General features: G+C 38.2%; 1 protein-coding gene across 3 annotated transcripts in view; it reads right to left on the bottom strand.

The window, feature by feature from the left end:
* The window catches only part of arhgap10 (Rho GTPase activating protein 10), a 66,359-nt gene extending 48,737 nt beyond the window's left edge, over positions 1 to 17,622 (bottom strand). For all 3 annotated transcript variants that reach the window (XM_034688351.1, XM_034688352.1, XM_034688353.1), the window contains exon 1: positions 17,042 to 17,622. In XM_034688351.1, the coding sequence (XP_034544242.1) occupies positions 17,042 to 17,195 (154 nt within the window). In that variant the 5' untranslated portion in view covers positions 17,196 to 17,622. The remainder of the gene's footprint in view (positions 1 to 17,041) is intronic.
* Positions 17,623 to 18,476: the final 854 nt, after the last annotated feature.

The raw sequence follows: 18,476 nt of genomic DNA, 5'->3' as shown, positions 1-18,476 counted from the left end.
GGAAGAGACGTAATAAATTCCACTCTTTCGCTTCAATGCTTTTATTCTTCTAATTACCTCTTTTTAAACCTGGGGTTGGTCGTCAGATTTAGATACACTTCTTGTTATACTGGTTAAAATGATCTTTATGTCCCGATGGCAATCAATAAATAATTTGTTCTTTAAGAAAGAGCGAAAAAAATTTTTGCCATCTACAGCCGGAGTAAACCTTGGAAAACACCAACCAATCCCTACCATTAGGGTCCAATTTATGAAACCAATCAAATCTCGTCATGCCGTACTGCCCGCCTCCTGCGCGTACATTTCCCCGGCGTGCACTCCCCGTCTCCTGCCTCTACTGACTGCCCCTCTCGCTCGACCTCAGGCCTGTCCCCTCTGACCCGATGAGGTACTTTGCTCAGGACTGTAGTCCGGATCAGAGTCTAAAAAGCTCTCACCACGGGGGCTCTGACAAGCAAAAAAATGTATGACGTTTAGTAAGTCCTACAGAAAAGGTATATGTATTGTAGCATCCGTCCGGATGCTGTAGGGATGATGAGCCGATTCGTGAACACGTTGAGCTTTAATAACCGGTCACTGTCGACCGTGATCACGCCAACCAACAAAGCAACAATCAATGTTTGAATGAATGACAAACTTCTCCTCTTGTCTCTCCTCTCTCTGCACACGCTACACCTCTCCTGATGCCCTCACTAACTGTTAACACTGTAGGAATTAAGAACATCTACAATGAACACGTTTAACAAACAGTAGAGATGTTACAGTATTATATGTGTTATAACTTTTCTCCATATATCGTGTCATCAGTACAACTGGATAATGCTAGCATGACAGTTGTGAGTACTACCAATAGCCATGTTTGTTTGTGTTTTTAACTTTCACTATGATAATGTTTTGGTGTTTTCTTACGGCTGAGTGAGACATGAGTTGACGTAGTGCAAAACACAAACGATGTGCTGAGGACCGGTTTTGAATCAGTCACGATCATATGGTCGCAAACAGCGGTGCTCGTGAATGTGAGCAGGGCGTCATTTTGGAGGAGCTCCGAGGGGAGGGGGGGAGGGGTTAGACAGAGTCCTGAGGACATGCTACATTCAAATTCATGCTAGTTTTCCATGACTACCAACCCTAGCTTTAAGTATGTCTTTCTGACTGTTTGGTATAAAAACAGCTTGACTCAATCAGTGATGAAAGTGGACACAGCCTCTAGGTCCGAAAGTTTTTCAAAGGACATAAATCTGTTTTCTTTCATTAGCTAGCAGGGGGACTTTCCACTGATTCCAAAAAGACTTGATTGAATAGAAGTCTATGGGAATATGGTGATTCTTCTCACCTGATTTTGTACTTCCAGGAAAAAAAAAAATCTAGAGTTCATGTACCAAATAAGTTATTTCAAGCTAAGCTCAACACAGCATGTGGTTAACTTTCTAGAGTTTAACCAATGTATATAAACTATAAAAGAGACGTTGGTATGTTTTTGCAAATAGCCACGTGTATTGTAATTCAGGATAAAGTTACGCATGAGAAATCACTTCTGGCTCCAAAAACAAGTTGGGGCGTCAAAACCTCGGGACAGTTATTAACAAACCAATGAATGCTTGATGGGGGCTATGTCCACTTCTTATTTACAGTATGTGTTTATAGCAGCCTACTAATGGCATGTTTAAACAACTATACCTGTAATCATATCAAATCCTGCAGCGAGCTATAAAAGCTGATTAAACAGCTAACCACACCTAAAGACAAATAACCTAAGCAGACAAAATTTTAAACTAACACTGTCGGCTGCCAAGGTCTATTTTCTCAAGAATTACAAGCCTCTTTCAGAACATTATTTTTGTTTAACTGCTTTAAGCTTTTTCTTATCACTGCTGTCTCGATTCACAGAAGACAGCGACTTTCTGAGAAAAATGGGCTAATGTAAAAAAAAAAACATATTAGAGCGTTTAACAGCTTAGGTCCAGAATTTTTCTCAGGAGTTGATAGAGCCATAAACGGGCTAAATATGGATGGACTCTGGACTTGAATTTCTTGGGTGGAAAGAAATATGAATCCAGATGAGTACAAACACTGAGTAATAAGAATGGGCCTTTTTTTTATACAGGTTGTTCTGCTCCCCCTAAGGCCAGAAAACAAATCGATGACTGCTGCTTTGGTTCATAAAACAGAAACTAATTCTTAGCTGGGATTGTTAATATTTTTTCCCCTATCCCAAGTGTCTTTTAATTACAACTTTTCCCAATTCTTGATCCAATAACTCTCACTGTTTTCAATTATTGTACCCCCAACTTAGTGACATCATTCTGAACATTTAAATTAAGTTGAAATGCTGTAACTAGATACTCTTTATTTAACCTGCTAATGGTCCATACAGAGGGACAGAGGGAGCTTCGAAGCAGTCTGAGTCTGTCATTTTTTATACTCACACTTAAAACCTTACATAAGCAGTATATCACTTTATTTAATTCTCATGCTGTGTCATAAATTCTCCTTTTTTATTACTTTTGGTTCTGCTTTTGTTTGGCTTACTTAGCAACATTCCCTTTGCTTTAACACATTTTTAACCTGTGTATCAGCCAAGAATGATGTTTCACCCACTGCATGTTTATTAAATAATAAAAAAGTGCATGTTTAACAGTTGTAGCCCTGTAAAACCAATGACCCTAATGCAGCCACTCTCAGCCAACTGCAGCACTGAAATGATTCCCAAACACACACATGAATGTAGAGTGTAAACTTCACCAGGTTCCCCACATAGTAAAAAAACATGTTTTGACAACATAATACTGAACCTTGACACACCTTGACAAAGTCTTTACACACGGCATGGTGTCTGACATAAGGTAGTTATTGTATTGTAAAAGTTAATGAGGAGCTGATGGTTTTATGACAAAAAAAATCAATACCACTCAAGAATTCATGAAGATGTTGAAAACTTTTAACAGATCCATTGCTTAAGACATAATGTACAACTAAAATTCAGAAACGTTGGGGTGCTGCGTCAAATGTCAATACAAACAGATTTTGATTATTTCTAAATAACTTAAACACTGTTTTTGACTGAAATAGTTGAAAGACAAAAAAAAATAAAACTAAAATCTCCTCATTTCAAATTTGATGCCAATAACACCTTTAAAAAAAAAAGGTGGGGCTGTTTACAATTGTGTTGCATCACCTACTCTTAACAACACCCTTGGGGACTGAGGAGACCAGTTTCCTGAGTTCTGAAAGTGTATTCTTGCCTGAAATAGGATTTGAGCTGCTAAACAGTTCAGGGCCTCCTGTGTCGTATTTTTTAGTTTCACAATGCACCAAATGTTTTTAGCCTTGCTGTTACACAGAATGTGGTTTGACATTGTCTCACTGAAATATGCAAGGTCTTCCTTGGAAAGGCATTATCTGGATGCATTATATGGTGCCGCAAACCTGGATCAGTGCCTTCCAATAAGTAAAGGCTAACCATGCTATGGGCACCCATGTGCTTTTGAAGTGCGCACATAGACTGTATAATACATGGACGTAGTATCCGTGACGTCACCCATCTGTTTCTGAAAAACTGTTTTGAGGCCAATTGGCGGCAGCCATATTGCTGCTGTTGAGCGCTTGTAACGTAAAGAGGCGGGCTTTGAGCCTCCTAGCCAACAGCTACAATGTTCCCACCTGCCAATCATGTCAGCTGTGCCCCTCATTGGAAGAGTCGTAATCTCAATATCTTCGAAATTGCTGCGTTAGAAAAAAATTTGTCCCCTGTACATTGTGTGCCGATCGAGAAATGAGCTAACCAGACTACACTCGTCTTTTGTACCAGGCTGTAAGCATGTTTATTTCTGCTGTAAAGATCGTCTTTTTTTAATTGGTGCGAATGTGGTTTCCGGTACTTCCGGAGCCAGCCTCAAGCAGATTCTCGATGAACTGCAGTTTTTAGCACTTCCACATTGTACTCATTTTTGGACCGGAGGTTGCCGCTTGGCACGGATAGCAAGTCAGGTGGAGCGTCCATGATTTCCTGACTTGTCAGATCATTTTATGTGTTTATTTTGCAATGTTTTCAATTAAATAAAAGGTTAAAAGAATTTGCAAACCATCAAAATCAAAAGTTCTTATCAACATTTTACTCAGCAGCCCAACTTTTTGGGGTTGTACTTAAAAACCTATTTTTGAATTATCAAAATATATATAAAGCTCATTTCGATCTTGTACATTTTGCTTTCTAGCCTCAGTTCATTGTAATCTTTAGGGCATTCTTTGTCCCAGAAAATGCAGCATCAAGGCTAAGGTCACTGTGGAAAATTAGTGAGTGTACTACCAGAACAGTGATGTCAATGGATAGATTTGCAGGCTCTTTATTAGAGCCATATGTGAGCATGGTGTGCAAATCACACACAACTACTATGTGATCACAAAAGCTTCATGCATGTTTAACTCTCTGCAGGCCGGGCTGTTCATATGAGAATACATATGAGGCCATGCTGTGTGGACTTCATTACATAAAACATGAAGAATGAATGTTATCAGGTTACACGGAGCTCCAGCATTACTTAAAGACAGCCAGCAACATTTAGAGAAGAAGGGGGGAAATAGCATTTATCTGTGCAGCTTGGACTGAAGTTACAACAGCTAAGATCAACTGGATACAATCAGTGGAGCAATAAACAAAAGTGTCAGATGAGAGGTCTGAATAACAGATTGAAAGGATAGCCGCTGTCCTACGGGGAAGAACTATATCACAAGATAGAAATGCCTCACACACACTAGGGCAAAGGCTTCTCCTGCTTTTTGCCTTTTAAAGAAAGGCATTTCAGAGCAAACCTGGGAACTGTCAAACTTGGCTAGTTTCTCTGCTTAAAGCCAGAGACATAAGTCTGCTGGCTTTAGCGCATGAGTCACACAGACCCCACCTTACATCAATCTGATGCTACGGGCCAGAGTGTTTCTGTAGCAGGAAAAAACATGATAAAAAAGCTGCCCAGCTCTGTGTCATAAACATCAGTGCCCCTGGTCAGAAGAGGTGGGAAGAAAAACAAAGATGACACAATGGGGAGGGCACAGAGTCACAGGGCTGGTTATTATGGAGCACCACAAACCAAAGGTTTTTTTTTTCTTTTTCAACAAGACTGCTGTCACAAAATGACAGCAACAAGAGGCAAAAATCACATATATGACAAAGAAAAGGACTCAAATAACCACTTCCTTGCTTCCTCTTTTCTTTGCAAAAGCTAGTTTGAGTAAGTTCACCTTTTAGCCAAAGGTGTTCTGTAACACACACAGCTCCAAGATTAACGAGGTAAATCCAGAAATCAAAGTAGGTTACAGTTACAAATGATTGTTAAATAAGTGACTGAATCACTTAGTTTTTGAAAAAACTATCACAACACTATATTGACAATACTGTCTGTTACAATCAGCCTGAACTCAAGAAGATTGTTCATTTTATCTCCATTCATCAGTGAGGTAAATAGGATGAAAAATAATTGCATTTTCTTTCAATATAAGATAAAAAAAATACATTATTGAGCCCCGGGGGGAATTCGGTGTATTCCTTATGGCCCATGTAGATGCAGCAACAGCAACTTCCAGCAACTTTATTTAATGTAGAAGGGTTACCTAGCACCATGACAGAACTACAGGCCATCTCTGCTAGTCCCTAGTCCAGGGATTTTCAGACTAAGGACATGAGCTGGTCTGGACATTTTTAGCAGACAGTGAGCAAAGTTAACCATTTAAAAGAAAAACAAATAGATAAGATAACAAACACACTGGATGTTTCTTAATGTATTACCACATCCAAAAGGGCATAAACACAATAAAAGAGCAGTACTTAAACTAAACCTATGCTGAAATACTGCTTCTTTAAATTCTACATTTCAAACATTTAATTTCAACACATTTTGACAGGTATACAAGCACAAGTGAAGGTGCATATGAACAAAAAAAACATAGCAGATTAGGAACACCATCTTTTGTTTTGGTCACATCTGAAAGTGCATAAAAAAAGTAACGTGCTTAACAGCAATTTTTCAGAACTTGAGGTGTTTTTCTTCTTTTGAAATAACAATAAACACAGTTTGTACCTGTCCATATTTGGTCCCATCTGAGACGGATGCTTTCAATGTTTGTAATAATGTTAGAATTTTTGTAAGAACTTGTCAGTGTTAGTAAAAGATGAATTTGTTGCCGGACTCAAGTCACAATCACAATCTTGTAGTTAAAAAACTACACCTTGAAATCAAAGAGAAAAAAAAACCCATCCAAATAATAAGTTAAAAGTCAAATAGAATATTTTACATATTAAGCTGACTGCAACAATAACTTATTTAAGTTGACCTAACGCAGCAACTTAGAACAAGGTAAGTTTGGTATTTAAATGTCATGGATTTTTTTTAATTGGCTTGTTTTCTAACAGTTTGTTTCGCTGTTTAGAATCCAACATGTTTCCAATGTATAGTTTGGCTTTGGCGCCAAGCCTACAAAGGAACATTTGTATTTTCAATGCTTACAACCTCAGTAGAGCTTCTGATGCCAACTCCCTTACTTGTTGATACCAAGTACCCCTTCAATACTACAGCAAATGGTGGAAAACACCGACATCTCAAGTTTGTTTTTTAATGTCACATGATAATTCAACAAAAAAAAAAGTGGGGATATTTGGTCATAGTTTTAGAGTAGTGAGATGACTGGCTTACGTGCCATTACCCGATATACCCAGCAAGAATAAAAGCCAAAACGGATACTGAGAACTCAATAATAGTAACAGGAAACCAAAGAGAGGCAACAAGCTGTCAACTGAGAATCTAATATCATGAAGCATTTGGTATTTTATTTTTGACAAGATAGTCGAGAGTGAGAAGTTTTGGTTGATAGTTTTCTAGTTTTCCAATTCAGATTAGCTTGCTACTCTGCTCATAATAATGCTTTGTTTTCAGGGCAAAGATCTAACATTATCTTATTGTTGTAGCAGTACTTTGTTGTGTCAATACTCCTGAGTTCAATTAGTCTTTTTATAGCTTAAAACCGTGCTGATTTATGCTTCTTTTAAAATGTTCTTCATATTAATTACAGTCATGTACCTTAATATCATTAGAGAAATATTTCACTATGAGAAAGTTATTTTAAAAACAAGTTTGTTTTCTTCATACAGTCTGTCAGGAAACTTAACATTTTATGTTCTGGCTGCTGCTGCCAAAGTTTTCCCCAAAACAAACCAGTGAGGTATGTATATGTCAGAGTTCATGTGCTGAAGATGTCCTCAGTGTATTGGTTGGCGGCTGGTGGAGTGTTGTTTGTTATGATTTCTACGGTCTCATCAGATGTGCCACTTAGGTCAGAGCACGCCTGGTCCCGCGTTTACATGCTGCGCCTTTCCACACTCCTTCCTGTTCCACTGTCCCGTCTTTTCCAGCCTGAATGCCTGCTCCTCACTCTGAGACCACCTTTGCCCTCGACCCACCCTCTCCCTCCAGCTCCCACCCCCTCCCTCCAGCTCCCTGCCAACGAAGCATGCATTACTTCATTCATGATTTCCTTCTCCTCAAAACAAGTGTGTGGCAGCATTATCCTGTCAATATTGACCAAGAAGTTAATACGATTTATCAGTATGTGGGTATTCTGTTTGCAAATATTCAAGATGTTATCATAAAGTGAGGCTTGCTTCAAATTGTCCTGGAAATTTGCCATTTGCAGCAAAAAAGGAGCCCCAGAAGCCTACTTATGCCATCGAGCAAAGCACTGTCAATATCATAGAAAGCCTTGCTCTTTTTAGGGATGAAAAAGTGTTCCTCCCACATGACTTCTAATGCGTTTTTAATGAAAGATTGTGATGCCGGTCTCTGGCAGAATCAGTAATGTGATTACAGAGAGCAGCAGAGTGCCAAGGCACACACGATGGCATGCTACCCTTAAACCTGTCTGCCAGAGAGAGAAAAACAAAAAAGACTTTCCAATAACTATTTCAAAGTGGAACTGAAAGTGAAGCAAAGAAACACAAATCATTTAGTTATGAGTCAGTTCAACAGAGGAAGTCCAGCTGTGGGAGTGACCATAACTGACCCCACTGAAACTCCATATTCTACATGGTTTCAGCATAACACCACATGCAGGAAACTGTGAAACCACAGAAACTAAATAAACCAGTACAACTAGGGATGTTAGAGACTCATTTCTGGGTTGATTAAATGGACATTTAAATCCTGACTTACTGACTGGTCTACAGGTAAGAAAATACTGAAAAAACAGTTAAGATTTAGCACAAATTATTAATTGGGATAATCATGCACGCAAGATTATATAATCTGCAGATAAACCATATAAAATTGTTTTGCAACACATGGCTAAAATTAGCAGAGCTAGAACTACCAGCCTGTGTTCCTCTTTGCAGGTGGATGTCCACATACCCGTTTGTGTGTGGCAGTCACGTTAACCAGCAGCGTGCCGAGATGCTGCTAGTAGCGAGCACTGACAGCATCTGTCTCGACCTTCATGTCGGTGTTTCTGTGACGCAGCGTGGCGTGTATGTTTACATTTCACAGCCATGCTCAGTCTCTGGAAATGTGTGTGTGGTGGTGTGTGGTTCAGAAACTGAGAAAATCGCAGCGACTGTCGCTAATGTTTTCTTCTTCTTTTGCTACTTAAAGCTAGGGTTGGTAGTCACGGAAAACTAGCATGAATTTGAATGTAGCATGTCCTCAGGACTCTGTCTAACCCCTCCCCATCCCCTCGGAGCTCCTCTAAAATGACGCCCTGCTCACATTCACGAGCACTGCTGTTTGCGACCATATGATTGTGACTGATTCAAAACTGGTCCTCAGCACATCGTTTGTGTTTTGCACTACGTCAACTCATGTCTCACTCAGCGGTAAGAAAACAACAAAACATTATCACAGTGAAAGTTAAAAACACAAACAAACAAGGGTATTGTTAGTACTCACAACTGTTATGCTAGCATTATCCAGTTGTACCGGTGAACAATATCAGGGGAAAAGCTCTAATACTACATCTAAACTTTCTGTAGGACTTACCAAATGTCATTAATTTTTTTGCTTGTCAGAGCCCCCGTGGTGAGAGCTTTTTTGACTCTGATCCGGACTACAGTCCTGAGCAAAGCACCTCATCGGGTCAGAGGGGACCGGCCTGAGGTTGAGCGAGAGGGGCAGTAAATAGAGGAAGGGGAAGCAGAGGCAGGGGACGCGGAGTGAACATCGGGGAAATGTGCGCGCAGGAGGCGGGCGGTTTTAATTACCTGTTTTATTTTTACTTTATTTTATGTAAAGCGACTTTGAGTATTAAGAAAAGCGCTATATAAATCCTATTAATTATTATTATTATTATTATTATTATTATTATTATTATTATTACCACCTGTTTGCTTCATGTTCCTCCTTGAAACCATAAAAATGTGTATTTTCATGACTAAATTGGCACCTATTAATCTGAGTGTAGCTGATGGCTAGCTTGGGCTTCATATCATTGCAGCAAAATTGATTGAAACACAGGAATTTAAGCTAGGCCTTTATCCAAGAGGTAAAATGTTAGCATGCTAAGTGAGAAAGCTTGTTTACATTAAATAATTCCTCTTATTTTTTGTGCAAAAATCAGATGATGTATTTGCTGTGAATGCTCATACTGCAGTTAAAATGAAACTGCCATCAAGCTAACAATCCATGAAGTTTTAGTTGAAGAAATCTGTGTGTTAGCTCAGAACAACAGAGCAGGGTGGGATAGAGGGTACAGACAGGACACAGTTCCTGTGGAGGAAACCCTGTGAAACAGAAGCACATCTGCATGTTGCTCCTCTCATGGGCACTTCCATGTCACAGCTCTCTGGCCCACGGCCTCGCTGTAAAGCTTCCTCTCAGAACCAAGGACTTTCCGTAGTGGGACATCCTCCCAGCTGACGAGAGCAGGGAGTCACCGAGAGGCTGAGGAGGGCCTGGGATTCACACTTCACTATTGTGTTTTAGACAGTCCAAACACGGCAGATCAGTCCGAGGTCAAAACACAACTGTTAGTGTTTTACCAGACAGCTCTTTCACCCACACTATTTACTATAGGTTATGTAGCCGACTCAGTGTTCCACAGATAAACCGCTTTTACGACCCAGCCGAGTGTGACATGTTATTGTAAGGCTGTGAGTATCCATCATACACAGAGAGGATTACCCAGCTTAACTGCCCCAAATCAACACCACTCATCAAAAACAACCGTCTGAGCTCACAAGTTCCTCCACTGAGGCCGCCATATCTTCTTCAAAGCTGAAGATCACAAACGGGGCAGATTTAGAAAAAAACAATACTGATGTTTTTGGGGTTTTTTTGTATGAAGAAAACACAAGAGGCTCACATTCTCATGAGACAGGATTATCAGAGTGATGTCCAAGAAATAAGAGCTGGGCTGGTGATGAGCTCCATCCTGGGATAAAGCTAAAACTACTGTGGATATGTAACGCCTTTCCTGAGAACAGCGTGACAGAGTGTAGAAATCACTCGAAGTCTGTGTGGAGTGTGTTTAAGTTGAAGAAAATCTCTTCATTGTGATCAAAACATAATTGAGTTTGATTGAAGATTAAAGGTGCACTACAGGACTTTATAGGATTTAACTTTGGACAGTCCTGCTTGATCACCGGGAGAAGCACCTGGAAACTACAGTTGTTTTTAAAAGTTAACACTTACCTTTTGAATTTGGCTTTATTAGTAATTTAATCATTTATTCTTAGCGCTGAACTGCATTGTTATAATCATTGCTTTAAAAACATTTGTGTGATTTATTTATTGTATTGATCTGGCCCCGTATGCACACCCAGCCATTAGCGATGAAAACGTTCCGTTTGTACTAATGGTGAAAAAAAAGTTGATTAGCAGTATGCATGATCCAGGTTAACACCCCAACAAAGCATTACATTTAATGGCGGTAGACCCCAACTATTACAGTTCATAACGGCAGGATTACCGCACCTGTTAGGCTGTTTAAAGGATGGCGGACATCGTGCTTATGCGTTACCATTTAAGACAAAATATGTGAAGACAACGGATATTTAGGGATCGAACGAATCCTTTGAAAAAGTATGATCTTTAAGGATTGACTTATAGTAGCTGTTTGTTCATTCTATATTCTTGTAATGAAATGTCCATTTCTTCTTCCGCTGAAAGTGTGTTTTTTTCTTGATCTTCTCTCAGTCGCACTGGTACCGCTCGCCATGTTTATTGTTGTGCAAAGTAGGCATGCGCAGTTCAAATTTGTTGGATAGGGGTTTTCCAGGAGGCTCCCTGGACATATTTTGCACCAGCCTCGCTTTCATGGCGCAATTAGTTAATTGGCCAATTTCTTACAGTCGTGCATGCGGCTAACACTACGGCTAAATGGCTCGTTCCATAACACTATGTTAAGACCAATGGTCCCGTTTGTGTAATGGCTGGACGTGCATATGGGCCCTGATCTATTTTACTTTAACTGATTTTTAATTTACCTTTCTAACCTTACTTATTTTATTAATTTTACTGTGTCGATTTTATTTATTTTTAAGTATTTTTAATGATTACATCTTTTATTATTTTACCCATTTCTGTCTCTCTGTTCTTCTGTGAATCACTTTGGGCTGCATGCTTGTATGAAAGGTGCTCTATAAATAAAGTTGAGTTGAGTACTGAACCTCAACCTTAAATAACTTCAGCTATTTTTTCTTCACAACAAACCTCAAAAATATAAAGTTAGCATCATAACAAGTCTTAGAATAAAGGATACATTCATACTGAAGGGGCTAATTTTGAGATTGGGATTATTCAAATGAGTATATTTGACTTTTATATCAATGCACTCATTGTTGGACTCCACCTGTAACAGCAGTGTTATCATTTTAGGACAGACGGTTGACAGTTGGATTTATTGGCCTTGCTTTAAAATTAAATATCAAGATGGGGAAACACCCTTTGTACATGGTAGTAAAGTATTTCTACTTCTGCATTACTCTCAGGCCAAGAGCATTATTAATCTAATATTTTTCTGTGGCAATCAAATAATCCTGAAGATCCTCTGTGTGTTATTAACAAGGACAGTGAACTTATGATTACAGACAGCAATAAAAGGCTGTTATAAACAGTCATTTGGCATTAGTACAAGGAACAGGCCATGTTTAAAAAGAAGCACTCTCCATGAGTGGCTCGAGTTGAGACCTGCAAGCTGAGAGCACTTCATTTGTGTCAATACATCAAAACGTGACCACCACTTCCTTCCTGACGAGTTGAACTGACTTTGCTGTCGTCTCGCTGGGAACATATGCTCAGGGTTCCGTAATCCTCGCCATATTGTCATCACACAGACCCTTAATAATTGTTAAATCATATCACTATCCTGGACGTGCTTACAACCTCCAAAAAAGAGTGACTCATAGAGAAGCCACAGTCATATAAGGGATGAAATACAAGACACAACGCGTCCCCCCCTGAAACTCTACACTGTGTGTCAGTTTGCACCAACATAGCAGAGCATCAGTATCAACTCGACTGTGAGCAACACGAGAGACACTGAATACCAGAGTTCACCACGGTGCACGAGGTTGCAAAAGTGTGACTTTGGAAAGTTGCATGTAATCTTCCAATTTAAGGTGAAAGCATGTTACAATTGTGCTGATCAGAAAGCTCAGAAAAAAGACAGGAACTACTCTAAGTAACAGTACAGGACAGAAGGATACCAATGACTGCTCAGCATAACATGACTGTGGAGCACTGGAGGTCATTGTGGTGTCTAAATCTATAGAAAACCGAAGTGAGGGCTAGGAGCGACGCTATCTCAGAAGCAGCTTGATAAACTTGATACTATCAACAGTACAGGCTGAAAGTTTTCTCTACCCCCATGAGTCACCTAACTACCACTGCTGCTTCATTTAACACCAAGCCTTACCTAAACATTACTTCAAACTAGGTGTATCCCTTCGGGTCAAGTGTATACTTTGCACCAAATCATGAAACACAGTCTGCTGTTTAAGTATGTTTCGAGTTCTAAGGACTGACATATATTTCAATTCTCTCCAGAAGCAAGCGTTGTCCTCACTGTTAAGTCTGAGTCAAATTAAGCTAATTCAGGATTAGGCAGCAAAATTAATGAGTTCACCTCAGGCTGAGGATGACTGTTGAAATCACCACCACTGTAAGTTTATGAGGTGCTTAACACAATGAAATGTGTTCTGCTGCCATGAGAAATACTCAATTCAACTCTTAATCACTTGAATATTAGTTCAAAAATGCTACTTTTTCTAAATTGTATATTTGCATGATGCAGTTTGGCAAACGATAGAATTATTGATGATCCAATACAATATGAAAGAATGCAATACAATTTGGTAAGTTACAAAAGGATAAGATATGATACAATATAATACGATAAGATACGATATGATAAGATACGATACGGTATGATAAGATACGATATGATAAGATACGATACGGTATAATAAGATACAATAAGATACGATAAGATAAGATACGATAAGATAAGATACGACAAGAGACGATAAGATAAGATACGATCTGATCTGATACAGTATGATATGATACGATATGGTAAGATACGATGTGATACGCTACGATAAGGTATGACACGATATGATATGACACGGTATGATACGATAAGGTATGATACGATGTGATACGATACGAAACAATGATACGGTATGATGCGATACAATACAATAAGGTATGATACGATACGAGACAATAGATACGGTATGATGCGATATGATACAATACAGTATGATACGATACAATACGAGACGATACAGTGTGATACGATAAGACTTGATACGGTATGATATGATACGGTATGATATGATGCGATACGAGATGATACGATACGGTATGATACAATAGGATACAGTATGATACAATAGGATACAGTATGATACAATAGGATACAGTATGATACGATATGATTCTATTTCATACAATGCAAAACAATTGATACAATTCAGTACTTTAGGACATAACAATATAGGAAAGGATATAATACAATACAATACAATACGTTAAACCACGATATCACATTGTTTTAATGATAAGATGTAACCCAAGTTCATGAGCAAGATAGGACGGGACAGGACGCTGTACGTATTCAAAACGATATAAGATAAAAACACATTACGATTAAACTTGATACATTAGGATACAATAAGATAGAGAATGAAATGGCAGGATATAGCACGATACGATACTTTTATCAGAAAGGGTGATTTGTCTTGGTGCTTATTCAGCTGCCTAAAAAAAAAAATCAAAACAACTTGTTTGTTTATTCAACAAAAAGAATAAACAAACCTCATTTACACAGAAAAGCACATACCAATGACAACATATTGCACATTACTCATATTGCACATGTTCTACATTATACTAAACATAAATCAGTGAAAGAAAGGAAGCTATAGCACAACCTATTCTACCTAAAGATACACTATTTGAGAAGTTGATTGAGGCAGGCACAAATAAGTATTTAAGAGATAAAGTTCACACTGAGGTATCGTCTCAGATGTTATAAGCTCACACTCAGAGTGAGTGGTCTTGAGATTTCTCAGACCATGCTACTTCTGACCTGGTGATGAGTAACAATACTAAACTGTTTGAGCAGAGTAGAGTTTTCTGGCCCTCCCTCACCTCCTCCTGTCCTGAGTTCATGTGGCAGGGGAAAAAAAGGTTCAGAGGTCAAACCTCCGTCAACACTTGTAGTATACAGAACAACTTTGTAGTTGAATTTCGGCTCGTGGTCTGGACCATGAAAAAAGGCCACAAATCCAAAACATCACAATCTCAGAATAAAGCTTGTCTTTTTACACAAGTGCTGCTGGAGTTTTGACCTCAATACCAAATTGTTCCGAATCGTAAATGTGCTACTAAAACTGCTGACACAATGAAGTAAGCCTGAACTACAATCACTGTGCAAGCTTGGCAGTAACACCTCGCTGGATCTGTGCCTTGAAGGAGTCGACTGCCCTGAAGACACAATGAGAGACATGACTTAATGCAACCAACAACTGTGTGAAAGTAGGTCTGTGTGAGGGTTTAAGAGTAGAAAAACATGTTGTGTGACAAGTTTGAATCACTAGGCAATTGTAGGACTGCTGCTGAAATGAACCGTCAGCTTATATGCATCAACATAAAAGCACTGATACTACTGCATGTGTGCACTAAAGGGAAAAGTGTCATTACCTTCACACAGGACTGAAATTCTTTACCATTTTCAGCTGCTTTTCCTAAATAATCCTCTTGTAGGCTAAGCTCTGCGAGAACACATGTTCTGCTGTATCTTTCAGGATTTAGTAAAGTCAGAAAACATTAGAAAATTAAGCAAAGGGTTGATTTCAAGAACACAGAAGTACATGAACAGTCTATGTTTTAATGACTATGTGTTGAAATGTGTCTGTGAGCAACACTGAGCACCTAGAGGCGAGCCCAGCCCACAGGACTAGAGTTCAAAGAGATAACAATCTAATGAGTTTAACCCAGCTGAGGTGTGTGTGACTGAGAGCAAACAGAAGAAGATGTTGGTGTTCAAAGATATAAAAGACTCAAGGGTCAGAAACACATGTATATCTGCCCTTATAGATCCAAACTAAGTGAAGCAATGTTCAAATCAGACAGACAACGCCTTGATCTTGGAGGAAAGACAGTCTGCTGTATTACTTAACACAGGGGTTCCCAAACTTTTCAGCCCGTGACCCACAAAATATTGGTGCCAAAGTCTTGTGACCCCCACTGTCCCTCAAAGTGATTGAATATGGCTTCATCTAGCTAGTCTGCAGAAAGTGACCCTACCTATGTGAGCATGTGGCTGTGTTTCCTACTGCTACTGATGCTTTTTATAATTAACTGTTCCCTAATTCTAAACTTAGGAGTCATCTGACAAAAAGAAAGGTAGAAAACTCATCACGTTTTATTTTCAAGGTTTTATTTCAAAGTTAGCTACTATCTTTGTCGATATTTTTTACTATAATGGGTAAAATGTACTATTTTTAGATTATTCTAAATAATAAACACTCTGGAAGACATCTCATGACTCTCCCATTTGTGTTTCGTGACCCCCCAAAGGGGTCCCAATCCACACTTTGGTTATCCCTGGGTTAACATTATGCCATGTCCAGTTTTAGTGTCACACTGGAAAGAGGAGCATTTAGTGATATTTTTTTATTTAAAGGGACATTTAAGTTTTGAAAATGTTTTAGGCATCAACTTATTAGATTAGGAGCAGTAAGTAAACCTGACAGGCATCTTTAAGTGCGACTGCTGCTTTGAGGCAGGTGACATGGACATGGAGACAACAAAGCCCATCTAAAATTAATTTATGGTTCAAAACAATTGAACGTGCATCCGATGATGAAAGCATAATTTATACTATTAGAGATGATGTGGAAAAAATCCATAAAATCTACCCTAAAATCAGACTTGGCAGAATGTGCAATTTCATAAACTTACATCAAGAATAGAAAAGCACTAGACCACTTTTTTTGGCTCCTCCTGCACATAACATGTTAGTGGTTATTTTTATTATTGAATTTTATCTGTTATATATTGGCTCTGTTATTGAACATGCATTGTTTGTTTTGTACTCTTATATGTGCAATAAATAAATAAATAAATAAATAAAAATCATGAAGTCATGTATTATGTCCCTGTGTCCAATCATATTCATGGATTCTGTTGATGTAATAACTGTATTTATATGAATTGTTAATTTTGTATATTCTAATGTTATTTTATTTGTAGTATCAACTATTGTCTTTATGTGTCAATTTAGTATTTTTAAATACATTTTTGATATTAGAACATTATTTGGGTGGAGGCTTCAAATAAGCTCTCTGAGTTTTCTGCCTCTTCCTGCGCTGTTTATTATTTATCTTTGCTCTTTTTGTGTGTATTTTCTTTTTAATTGTGCAAATAAATAAACATAAACATAAACACAGTCAAATGGAAAAGAAGGATCAATCTGAGGGAACACCACAAGACCTCTTCCCAAAGCAAGTGCACACTTTTTTGACTTTTCATGACATTCTCAAAGTTTGTAAACTCACGTTTTGTTGCATTGATGAGGTTCTTCCCATCTTTGTACAGTTCTTTGATGAACCTGTTGGTCTTTTCCAGCTCTGCTTCGTGTACTTTGATTTTCTCCCTGAAGCAGGGGCTGTCCAGATAGCATTCACTGAATTCCAGCGGGTGTAGTCCCATGTTTGTGACAGATTGATAGCTTCGTCTGCTGAAAGTTAGAAACTCGTCAAAATGCCTCTCACTTTGAGGCGATAATAGCTGCAGATCCTAATAAAATGAGCTCTCCTTCGGCAGGCGGTGTCAGGTCTAACGGAGGAGCATAGCTACGTCAGGTAGCAGCAGCAGCAGCGGCTAACGGGGGTTAGCATGGTAAAGTTCTGACACTCAGGCGCGTGGGTGTTCCCACAATTCACGAACAGGTATAACGGTTAAAAGGTGAAAACGATCCACTATCGCGTGAAGTGTTCATAGGAAGCCGGTTCACAGGAGTTGTCAGAGAGCCATGTCTGCTGTGTCCGATATTCCTTCCTCCAGCCGGACTCCACCTAGCAGAGTGACAGATTGAGAAACTCTGCTGACATCTGCGTGCGTGTAGCAAACTTCTGCCAAAGAGTATCTAGCCTCTGCGAGATAGTTCACTGATGCCTACTTCCGCCTTCACTTTAACCCACCAAAAGCACAGATTTTTGTTATATGCAGGTCTAAGTTTTAACCTAACCAAATAATAAAGCATTTCACCAACAAAGCAGAACAAAACTTTTAATATTGGAGATTGAAATGCGAAAAAAAAAAACCTGATTAATCATCAATCAATCAATTTTTATTTATACAGCACCTTTCATACAAATCAAATGCAACCCAAAGTGCTTTACAGCGATTGAAAAACAAGAAAGAGGCAGAAATAAAACAATGGCAAGATATATTAGGGGGAAATAATAATAATAATAATAATAATAATAATAATAATAATAATAATAATAATAATAATAATACAAATAATAATAATAATAAAAAAAATAATAATAATAATGAAAATTACATAACATAAAATAACATAGAAAATAAAATAGAGATTAATGCACACCAACAATAAAATATGTGTAATTAAAATAAGTTTAAGCATCAACATTAAGAATACAAATAGTTAAAATAAATAGATTTAAAAAGGGTAAGGATAAGAGTTGAAAATAAAACTAAGGCTAAGAATATCAATAAAACTAAGTAGATGAATGAATGAATGAAAGTAAATGAATGAATGAATAAATGAATAAAAATAGAATAAGATAACAGTTAAAATTATTAAAATAATAAAGCAAAATTTAAATCAATATTACAGTAAATGTTAAGTAATACAATTGTTAAACCCTACATAAAACCAAGACTGAATAAATACATTTTTACATTTAAAATATACGTTTGGTTGAGTTACTACAGAAAATACTATGTTACTCACATAAGTCA

The sequence above is a fragment of the Notolabrus celidotus genome, chromosome 7 (assembly GCF_009762535.1).
Source record: "Notolabrus celidotus isolate fNotCel1 chromosome 7, fNotCel1.pri, whole genome shotgun sequence".
In the NCBI taxonomy this organism is placed as follows: domain Eukaryota; kingdom Metazoa; phylum Chordata; class Actinopteri; order Labriformes; family Labridae; genus Notolabrus; species Notolabrus celidotus.
This window is presented reverse-complemented; position numbering and strand designations above follow the sequence as displayed.